This window comes from Helianthus annuus, chromosome 9 (genome assembly GCF_002127325.2).
Source record: "Helianthus annuus cultivar XRQ/B chromosome 9, HanXRQr2.0-SUNRISE, whole genome shotgun sequence".
NCBI classification, from domain to species: domain Eukaryota; kingdom Viridiplantae; phylum Streptophyta; class Magnoliopsida; order Asterales; family Asteraceae; genus Helianthus; species Helianthus annuus.
Window position 1 is genome coordinate 56,983,890 of NC_035441.2, and position 12,026 is coordinate 56,995,915.

The following is a 12,026-nucleotide window of genomic DNA, read 5'->3' on the forward strand; positions in this document are numbered from 1 at the left end:
GGGGGGGGTGGGGGGTTTAGGTTTTTGGGGGGTGGGGGTTAGGTTTTTTTTTAGGTTTTTTGAGGGTTTTAGTTTTTAGCATTTAGCTTGGGGGGGGGGGTTAGGTTTTTGGGGGGGGGGGGGGGGGTTAGGTCTTTTTTTGGGGGGGGGGGGTGGGGGGTTTAGGTTTTTGGGGGGTGGGGGGGTGGGGGTTAGGTTTTTTTTAGGGTTTTTTTAGGTTTTTTTAGCTATTTTAGCTTGTGTTCACATTGGTTCTCGCGGTTCTCGCAATAAAGGTGGTTCTCGCATGAACCTTACCCTATATATATATATATATATATATATATATATATATATATATATATATATATATATAGATGGGTCACTTTATTAGATTTTTGTTTACTTTCAAGTTTCAACCCATTTGAGATCAAACAAGACTCGATTGATGAGGTTGAGGTTAAACCCTCTAGTTTACTGGGTGTGAATTTATGATATGGCACAGAATTAACACAATTTGCGAGTTTGGGTTTAGTCTAAACGGGTTGGCTCAGTTTCCGGTCGAACCCGCAAACACGGCTAGCTAAACTGGTTGGGTTTGGGTTGGGGTTGAGCTGGTGGCTCGTGGGTTGATCTGATTACCCTATTTATTTATTTATTTATTTATTTTTCTAACTTGTTTTGATGTCATAACTTAAAATGGCTGGGCAATTAACGCCGGAATTTAAAAATTAAAAGAGAAATCGATGTCAACTACTATATTTTAAACATAATTATTTTATAATACGTTTGTATTTTTTTTTTTTGTTCTAAATTTATAACTTTCAGTGTATTATTATGCAAAAAAAAGGTCACATGTTTTGTGTCAATTATTCAGATTCATGTTGGATTTGACCCGCCAACCCACGAACATGACTCGTTTAGCACATGAATCTTACGCGTAGTTATTGTTTAGTTAAGTAATTATTTATTGGCATCAGGAGAAGTTTGTCAGTATGAAACAATGGACGTTGAGACGGTGACAGCACCAACCCAGATAACATTTACAAATTTTGATGACCAAATAGAATCTGGCAAACTTGAGCGGAGGGTCGAGAAGACACTCGCCTCCCTCAAAAAGTCACAGGAAACCGAGTACAAAGTTGCTGAAGATGTCCTAACAACCCAAAAAAACCAGCTTTTACATCTTTATGAACAGCTGAAAACAGAAAAAACAAAACTTGCAAATTGCTCTCCATCGGCCGACCCATCACTAGTCCATAACGTTTTCAAGATAATGGATCAGATCAAAAACGAATTTGGAAAGATGACGGCAATGCAAGGCGTTGGTAAAGGGTTTGGAAAAACATCCAAGTATGTATTGAAAGAGCATTTTGGTGTGCAGGCGGATAACTAAGATGGGTGTTTGTAATTGTAAGCTCGATTTTGGAACCAGGTAGCGAAAGATTATGTAACATAGAAAGAGTATGTCTGTTGTCAATACTCGTGTTGTAGTTTGCTCGAACGCAAAGGCGTGACATGGTCATGGATGCGAATGCTTAGAAAGCTGGTCCTTGTAGCATCGCAGTATCGCTATGTCTTTATGATCTTAAAAATTTGCTTGATAAGCATCATACAAAAACATCAACTTTGTGGTTTATGGTTATGTTGCTTAGTTTTGTTCTTAATATCATGCCTAACCAATCATTATTCTTAAATTAGAGGCACGAATGTGTTAACACGACACAAAATGACACATTCTTAACAGGTTTTGTGTTATAAATAGACTTATTACATGTTTAGGACACAATAAATTCCGTATCTAAACATCTTAAAGACCTGTTAGCAACCTGTTTATATTATATTTGTAAAGGACTATTTGACTTTTATGGATTTTTTTTTTTAAATTTGCTAAGGATTAATATTTTAAGGATCATGTACTAGTTAAAAATTTTAGAGTGAATTGCAAGTTTTGTCATGTATCTTTATACCTGCCAAGTTGTATGGGATAGAGTGTTGGGCCATCAAGAAGGCATAAGCACGTAAGATGGAGGTAGCAAAAATAAGGATGTTAACGTGGATGTGTGGGCACACAAGGTTAGACATGATAAGAAATGAGGATTTTAAGGGTAGGTTGGGAGTAGCTACTATAGCAGATAAGATAAATGAGTGGAGATTGAGATGGTTTGGGCATGTAAAGAGGAGACACTTGTCTACGCTACGCTCGACAGAGTAATGGAAGGGAGGAGGAGTCGAGGTAGGCCCAAGATGACTTGGGATGAGCAGATTAGGTAGAATTTGCTAGAGTTACACCTCTCCGAGGACATGATCCAGGATAGGGGTTTTTGGAGTCGTAGGATTAAGGTTAAGGATTTTGGGTTCCTTAGGTCTGAGCATTAGGGTAGATGCCTAGATTAGTGTAGGTGGTTGTTGCATTGTTTATGTCTTTCGTATGTGCTTATATGTGCTTGGACGTAGGATTTTAAGGGAAGGTTCATTGGGGAACAACGGGGAATCGACTCAAAGGAACTCTGATTGGACTCATTTCAGCGGCGTTGGAACCGGCTTGTCGAACCCTAACTAGGATCTCTTAACCCTAAACCCTAAATCTTAACTCCTAAACTCTAAACCGTAAAGCTAAAATATAAGGCTAAAACCTAAGCTAAACCGTAAAATCTAAACTATAAACCCTGAAAGCTAAACCCTAAAGCTGAACCCTAAAGCCAAACCCTAAAAGTCAAACCCTGATATATTTAGGGTTTAGGGTTTAGGGTTAAGAGATCCTAGTTAGGGTTCGACGAGCCGGTTCCAACGCCGTTGGAATGAGTCCAATCGGAGTTCATTTGAGTCGGTTCCCCACTGTTCCCCACTTTTTTAGTGTCCCCAATGAACCTCACACTACATATATATAGGGTCAGGATTTAGAGAAAACGGTGAAAAGTGTGAGAACGGTGAGAACGCTTATGGATCGTCCGATCAAAACAATCCATTGACTAGATTGCGTGGTGGCGTTTTCGTAAATAACACAAATATAATTATGTGGGACGCGCTTCATTAAGGGTAAAAGGGTCTTTTTACCGCTCATATCGAAAACGCCAAATATGATAAAACGCCAAACAAAAAATAAAACGCCATTAAAAACAAAACGCCAAACAAAAAATAAAACGCCATTAAAAACAAAACGCCAAAAATTAAAAATAAAACGCGTTGAATATTACAAGAAGATGAAACAAAACACAAATAACTGAATTACAGTTATTAACATTTATTAGAAGAAATTATCTCCTAAATTACGCGCCAAAAACATCATTATATAAACAAACGTAAAAACAAAGCTTCAATAATCACTTTAATCTATCCATCTTTTGCGAAAAAACACCTTTAACCAAAAACGCCAAATGAAACAAAACGCCAAAAATGGCAACAATCGTTTCGTGGAGATACACTCTGGGAATCAGACGATATGTCATCCATTTTGACAACAGAAGGAGGGTGTATGTTAAGACGATCAGGGCTATTCTGAAGATGGAAGAAGAGATACAGAGGCAAATCTTATCCATTGGCATCACTCTAGACAACGAATGCCATGAAACGCTATTAACCAGCAAATTTGGACCAATTAAAGGAAATGTGAAGCCAGACCCTGTCATGACATCATAGCGTTTTGATGATGAAACAGACATGGTGACGATTACATACGACAGCGGAGAGCAACAATTCTACTGGCTAGAGAACATCATGGCAAAGCAGCGACTGGGTTTCATGGAAGAATTGCATAACGCCACCTGTACCAACCCAGAAATAGACTCACAATTGGAGTTAATGCAAGACATGTTCAGGTGGAGGCTTCAAAATCTTCAGGAACAAGAAGCTGATGAAGGTGAATATGATGAAATCGATGAAGATCAAGATGAAGACTCCGAGGAGGAATAAGATGACACAACTGATGGATACTATTCAGATAAAGTACCTTCTGACGAAGGATTTTAATTTTATTTTTCGTCTTTTTTTTTTCAATGTTTTTTTAAGATAATTAAATTATATATTTCTATCTTTATTGGCAAAACGCCAAAAAAAATACTAAAAAATGGTTAACCCTAACAAAACGCCAAAAATAACAAAAAATATCTTTCTTGCTTAAAATTTTATTTACTTCGTTATGGTATTTTGACATGTTGTTCTGCATAAGGCCATTAAAAAAAACACGAAACTTAGAAGATGGGATGTCAATAACATATATAAAACTGATAAAAGCTAATCAACTCAGAAAATACAAAAAACAGAAACTGAAAAGACAGTTACTTTATTACTATCATTTATTACAATAAAAAGTCCCGCCTAAACTACGCGCCAAAAAACTCCTATAAGAGAAGGGTCTATACACAATAAAATTAAACACACCCAGAAAAACACAAAAACGCCATATACTCTAGAAACCACTCCCTTTAAAACACCACATATGGCAAACCTTTCACTGATATGCATCATTTTTCTGAGGGGGTTAACTCAATAATATTTTGCTGAATGAGATGGACAAATATTCAAGAAAAATAAACTGATGACATTGATATGCCATCATGTAAGCTATGTTCTTGATGATTATTTGAATGGAATAAACAGATCAACACAAGGATAAAATGCTATTTTGGACTCCATTATTACAAATAGCATCAAGCAAGAGTTGATATTTAATGACATGCCACCAAACAAGAATATCACACCAAAAAACAGGTTGCCACTAAGCAGCTACTACTAAAAAAAAAAAAACGGGGTTTATGAAGGAAAGTTGGCATCTAGCTAAAGTATTCAAAAAGGTTCAAAACGCCAAAAACAAATTCAAGAAAAGAAGAGGCTGATGACATTGAAGATTCGGAAGAAAAATTAGATTACCATTTTGTATTATTTTTGTTTTCATTTTGTATTGTTTTGATATCAAGTAATATGTTGTTTTGTTATATAAATAAAATACATTATTATATAGAACGCCAAAAACTATAAACACCAAAACGCCGGTAGTATGAAAAATGGGAGAACAACTGCTGGCAAAGCACCTTGTAAAAAAGGGGTATTAAACGCCAAAAAATTCACTATACGCCAAAAAAATTGGTCTTCTGTAATCTTATGCAAATTTTAATGACTTGTAGTGAATTTTTATACAAAAGGCCAAAAAGCCAAAAAATTAACCGGAAAACGCTATAACGCCAAAAAAGTTATATATGTGACACAAAAACAATTAATTCAATGTCAAAAAGTTTAAAAAAAATACAATTAACGCCAAAAAAAAAACTTAGACGCCATAAAATATCATACCGCGTAGGGAAAATAAAAGAAGAATGAAAAGACAAAAAAGCCCCTCCGCCCTTCTCTCTGACGCGGGACACGTGTTGGGCCAGGATGCGTTCTCACATTTCTCATACTTTTGAGCGTTTTCTCCTGATCCCGTTTCTCTCTCTCTCTCTCTCTCTCTATATATATATATATATATATATATATACATAGGGTTCTAGAGGGAACATTAGGTTGAGAGTGAACTGTGTGAACTAATCTAAGCCATTAATTGTTTAGATCTTGGAAATTTTAATAAGGGAAGTGTTGTAATTATTTATATGTAAAAAATAAATGAAAAGGATATAAATGTAAATTGTTAACTGATTCTCTCCCCAATTAAATAATTAATTACATTCTTCTCATTTTTTTCTCTCACCAATTAACTAATTTTTTAATTTTAAAAATTATAACCATTATATAATATATTGTTTCATCCAGAACATAATTAAAAACACTCTAGAAGTGAATGTAAATATATGTATTATACGTATTCACAATTTAAAAACGTATGTACATATATGTACATTAACAAATATTGTTACATCCGATCATCTTCTTTAAATGTACATGTCCAATTTGTAATAAAGAAAATTGAATATTTAATCCAAAAATAAAAAAAAATATGTAATCAAACGTTCTATAAATAATTCATTCTTGCATGAATATGCATTTAAAAAATCTATTATTTTGAATTAAGAGAGATGGAGGAGATAAATATGCAATTTAAGAAAACTACCAAAATTAAAAGTGTAACTGAAATTCAATGGTTAAAATAAAGATTTAAAACTAATTTATTGTATAATTACAACTAGGTTATCACCCGCGAACTTCGCGGGTAGAAACATTAACTTTATATTGATCGAACTATGTCATTAAATAAAATAAAAATACATGTTTTCAAACATAATTTTTTTTTATAATTGTTTTGAATTGAAAGTTGTAGTCATTGGGTTGCGAGTAAGGTCAGAAACTTCGGGCAAGAACCAGAGGCAGAAACTTGCCTCATTGAATGACCCAAGAAACAAAAAAAAAATATTTTTTATAATAAAATATACGTGTGGAGTTGTTCGAACCTACAAAACAAACTCATTTAATTAAATTTAGAAATTAATTAAAAGTTTACATAAGAAAATATAAACAACAAAAACTTTATTCATTAAATATACATTATATATTTTTTTTAACAATCATGACCAGTCGAAATATAACAAATTAATAACATGGATATTAATATAGTGTTGATTGTTCCCATTTTCAAATAATCACTTGCTTATTAAAAAAAAATCCATTAACTTTGAAGGCATTAAACTGACTTGCTAATGATATTCATTCATACCTAATACGATACGCTAATCAATAAATAAAACACACACACTAAAAAACCATTCAAATAATAATGTTGAGTAAATCATTCAAAACTCTATCCAAATGTATGCCATTTAGTACTCAATGGTAACAAAACACACAACAAAGTGAAACCATCATGCTGCCTCCTGCAATTGAGGTGCCTACATAAAGATGTACTGCAGAAAACATAGATTAAACTAATCACTCTTAACACGATACATTTTCGTATAAAATGAGCGAAACTTAATCTTCCAAGTACCTCGAATGGTTTGCCGGATCGTTCAAAATCCAGTATGTTTAGAGCCACTTCACAGCTCTATGAAACAATCGGCTCTGGATCTTTGGAGAATTCCTCAAGTAGAGATATACACTGGTCATCTACAAAAATGGTTTATTAAGGCCAAAAACATAAAGTTTTTCATAAAAGTGTCCCGAGTCAACCCAACAGAGCCGTTTTGACCCTAAAACCATATTTGACTACCTACCCAACATAGTCCATTTTCCACCAAATGTTATTAAAAAGTATAGTAGATTTTAGAAGCATGGTTACCTTATATTTTTGGTTTTAAAAAATGTGGCAACTCTCTTTCTCTCATTTTCTTTGTGTTAAATTGTTTTTTTTCCTTTTCCTTTCAGTTTTTCGTTCAGTATATAATTCAGTTTATAACAACCTCTCATTTTTTATACTTAAATGTGAATCTAATAAGTTCTGTTCAAACTTATTTGTCTACAATCAACAAAATCTCATATAACCAGCAATTTCATGCGTAATCAAAGGTGTCACAATCAAACACAGACATCAATAAATCTACAGACTTTCTCAAAACATAATCTCTAACATCACTAACCTGTATCAATAATTCAAAACCCTAACTAATGTGTTGTGCACTCACTAATATCTGCTACACACGTCTCACTTATTCATCTTCACAACTTCAAACACATCTTATCTAATACCTTATGCCAATCAACAAAATCTCATATATCAATTAGCAATACAATGCACAATCAAAGACCTCACAATCAATTTCAAACATCAATCAATATACAAAATTTCTCAAGACACAAAGTCTAATATCACTAACCTGATGCGCTACTGTTCAATAATGTGTCGGTGCCATGGAAAACTTCATAACCCTAACTAATGTGTTAACTTGCCAAGGCTCAAGGCTGTATCTTATTCCAATGTTGTTTGTCCGACGCATCGTCACAAATCTAACAACCGAGTCAATCAAACTATTAGCTAAAAAAATTAAAATAATGATTGAGTTCAAAATTTAAAATTTAAAATCTGAAAATCAAATCACTAATATCTAATCTCGTAAATCAAGCAAACTTATTAGGAAAGTCTAACCTTGCCAAGCAAAACCAACCGACATGGTACCAATTTCTAGCCATAGCAAGCATATCTCTGTCCAACATAGTTGCAGCCAAAAACTCCAGACCATCCAAAATAAACACCTAATGAATCAAAATAAAAACACATAAACCTTGAATATTACTCAATTTATGACTACTATCCCACAAAACAAAACTTTGTCAACAAATTATACTAACTTATGCAATGGTAAACCATAAAAATAACAAATTAATTTAGATGATTAGCCTTGCAGAAAACCCAAATCGGGATAAATATGCAATTTAAGAAAACTACCAAAATTAAAAGTGTAACTGAAATTCAATGGTTAAAATAAAGATTTAAAACTAATTTATTGTATAATTACAATCCTACCCTTAACAACTAAAAAAAATCAATGGTCCTGATTAGTTCACACAGTTCACTATGAAGATGTTGTTCACTATATTAGTTTTAAATATTTATTTTAATCATTGAATACATATATACATACATACATATGTATATATATATATAGAGAGAGAGAGAGAGAGAGAAAGTATAATGTACAAAACGCCTTAACGTACATTAACGTACGCGATGAAATAGAACGTGCGTAATTATGATCCCATGCGTGATTCTCTCCAATTTTTGATAAACTGAACGTGCGTAATTATGATCCATACGTGATTATCTTCAAAAAACTGATCCCATGCGTTATTAACTGCTCCCATGCGTGATTAATTGATCCATGCGTGATTTTTGCCATGATCTGATGGTTGTGACTGTCGCGTACGTGAAGTACGATAAGGCGTTTTGTATGTTAACCCCTCTCGGTTAGGTTAACGTACAAGAGCCTTTATCCTACATGGACGCGATCATCTTAGCCGTCAGATCTTCATCCCACATTGAAATCACATGTTGGTTTTTTGTAACAATTTCGCATGTTGGTTTTTTATCATGCGATTTCATCAAAAATTACCACATGCGGAATTGTTACAAAAAACCAACATGCGATTTCATCAAATTTATCACATGTGAAATTGTTACAAAAAACCAACATGCGATTTCATCCATGCTATTTTATAACATGCGATTTCACATGGCGTACGTAGCTTGCGTTAAGCCATTTTGTACAATACACTTTCTATATATATATATATATATATATATATAGGAATGAGATCATGAGAAAACGATTTGAAGTGTGAGAACGATTTTCAGCCATAGGATCTTTGTGATTTGTGGCTAAAATGATGCAGTGAAATTTTTGTAAATAATGAGAACCTTGTAACTACCAGAAGGGGTAAAATAGTAAGATCCAAACAAGGGTGAACATGCTAATCACATGCCATTTCCCTCCATCATATTTAAATGACAATAACTTTTTTATACGTGATTTTTTTTCTAAAAAAAATTACACCATAAAACTCAGCGTTTTTTATCTTTCCAATGAGTATACTATTGATATAGTTTTCGAAAAAACTGAACTGGGTTTTTATGGCGTTTTTCTGAACTGGGTGTTTTATGGCGTTTTAGACTAGATATTTTCATGGCGTTTTTTTGAACTAGGTGTTTTTATGGCGTTTTAACTAGGTATTTTCATGGTGTTTTTCTGAACAGGGTGTTTTATGGCGTTTTTAACTGGGTATTTTCATGGCGTTTTTCTGAATTGAGTGTTTTTATGGCGTTTTATTTGAACACCCAGTTCATGTGAGTGGGTTTTTTTGACAATATTACCCTTAGTGAAATTTAGCATCAATGCCACATGTCAACACCAAAATCGTTCTCATCGTTATCACATTTTTCACCGTTTTCCCTAAATCCTGACCCTATATATATAGGGAGCTTCATTTGAGAAGAAAATTAAGTTGAGAAGAAAAGAACAAAGAGTACAATTGTAAAACATTAAATAGTTTTTCTCTTATTTCATTTATTATTATCTTTGAATTATTAATTAGTCATAAAGACTATCATCCTCCACACTAAATTTTTTGCCTACACACATCAAATTTATCCTACACGTTTTGAAATTTATCCTACACATATTGAAATTTATCTTACACAACTTGTAATTCATCCCGCACTCTAAATTAATTTTTTTTTTTGAAAATAAGCTACAAATTTAATGTAGTTAGCTATTAAAAAGGAAGACTACCAATTAATGATCTATCTAAGTTTACCATTATACTCTTACACTAATATTAAATACAAAAATTAAATGAAGTAAAATAAAGGATTCTTATTGGTTGAAATTTCTTCTTTTTTATTCTTACAAAAAATTCTTCTCATTTGAACTCTCCAATATATATATATATATATATATATATAGGTAAAGAGTATGGTACAAATCCCACTATCGTACATTATGTACGCTACAACAGCAGCCATACACGTGTCCTGATTCAATTTTAACAAATAAGGGTATATCAGACATTCTATTCTAACATTTACGACTGCTAATCATTGAATCCCGTCAATTATGGAGTTCGTTTCCTAACCGTTCCATTTAAGTATTCTTCGTTTTCAATTCGATTTTAGGGTTTTGATTGATTCCACACAGAACGGCCATTTCAGAAAATTCTTGATTCGTCATTTTAGGTGAGTTTTGGGTTTTTTTTTGATTTGAAGTTTTTTTATTATTAGATTTATAATCAGGGGTAGAAGTTAAGTGTTTATTGGAATTAATTATTGTGTTACTATATCGCATGTGTCTTTTTATATATCGCATGTGATGTGTTAAAATAATCCAACTAGTAAAGGAATGGATCTGTTGCATAAATTCGCATGTTTAAATATAGTCATTTCGCACACAATGAAGTTTGGTATATAATTTCGCAAGTTTAATTCTAGATTTCGCAAACCTTAAAGATGTTTATCAATTGTAGCTTTTGATTTCGCAATCTTTATGAGTAATTATTTTTATTTTTGCACAGTGTGTTTCAATTATTGAAATCAAATAATTCAGTTCAATAATTGATTTCAATAATTCATATCAATAACTTTTTTTATTATATATTCTATGTTTTCATTACTATTGCAAACATCCAATTAAAAAATGGCAGATCTACCAACATCTTCTTCTTCTTCTTCTTCTGAACCAAGTATCAAGCAGGTTTTGAGGAAAAGGATTCAGCAACAGATTCAAGAGGATCAAACTTGTCAAGAGATGTTGGAGGCCAACATTTCTCGTGTAACAGAAAACATGAAGAGAAGACAAGAAATTCTGAACTTGTTATCCCAGATGCAAGTGAGTAGTCTTAAAGAAATTGCAGTTATGTTTATGGTGGATTTGGGTGAGAGGGATGAGAAACAGTTGAAAGAGTTGGCTGGTGCAATAACTGTATTAAGATGCTCAATGAAGATGAAAATAGAGTTTCTTTCATCTTTTGAATGAACTGGTTTTTTTTTTTGGTGTATGTTCCAATAAATTAGCATGTTTTGTCATATAATGGAATTGTATTTCGCAAATTTTAAGAATTCAAGGTGAAACATGCGATTTCAAACAAAACACATGCATGCGAAATAAAAACACAATTGCCAATTAAGAAACACCAATATATGCGAAATTAATAAGAGAACTAAAGCAGTTGAAACAGTTGAAACAATTGAAATATGTAACATAAATACATCATCAAATGAAGTTTAGTTGTCCCTATCAAAATATGTTTTCATCCTTTCTGGGATTATCTTATCCAGATCTTTCATATACCTCTCTTTGTCTGGCCTTTTGTCGAAAGCATTGGCCATTTTAATTATTTTAAGACGATGCATGTTGTGTTCTGATAGAATGATTTTGCTGAGATATCTTGTCCTTAGGAGATGAAGTTGTGCTTTATGTCTATTGTTTACTTCATCTTCATTCACAAATCCTGTCACCCATGGTTTTTGGTCTCCTTTGTACGTTTCCATGTGACGCATCGTAAACACTCCACAGTCTACGCCGTTATTCTTCGTCCTCCAATCCATTTCCTTTCTTTCTATTACTGAGGTTGCAAGTTCTTGTATAGCCGGTGTTGGTTTTAAAGCATTTTGTAGGTATAAAACCAATACCCTT

The 12,026-nt window shown here is 33.1% G+C and overlaps 1 protein-coding gene and 1 long non-coding RNA gene across 2 annotated transcripts in view; one reads left to right on the forward strand and one right to left on the reverse strand.

The window, feature by feature from the left end:
• Window positions 1-1,646, forward strand: part of LOC110877807 — an 8,797-nt gene extending 7,151 nt beyond the window's left edge. The window contains exon 5 of the mRNA XM_022126015.2: window positions 960-1,646. Coding sequence (XP_021981707.1) covers window positions 960-1,375 — 416 coding nt within the window. The 3' untranslated portion in view covers window positions 1,376-1,646. The remainder of the gene's footprint in view (window positions 1-959) is intronic.
• Window positions 1,647-6,666: 5,020 nt separating this feature from the next.
• On the reverse strand, window positions 6,667-7,017 carry LOC110874373. Its single transcript, XR_002555891.2, has 2 exons — window positions 6,893-7,017; window positions 6,667-6,809 (listed from the first exon to the last, which is right to left on the reverse strand). It is a non-coding gene; the product is annotated as an uncharacterized LOC110874373 (long non-coding RNA).
• Between the last annotated feature and the right edge of the window lie 5,009 nt (window positions 7,018-12,026).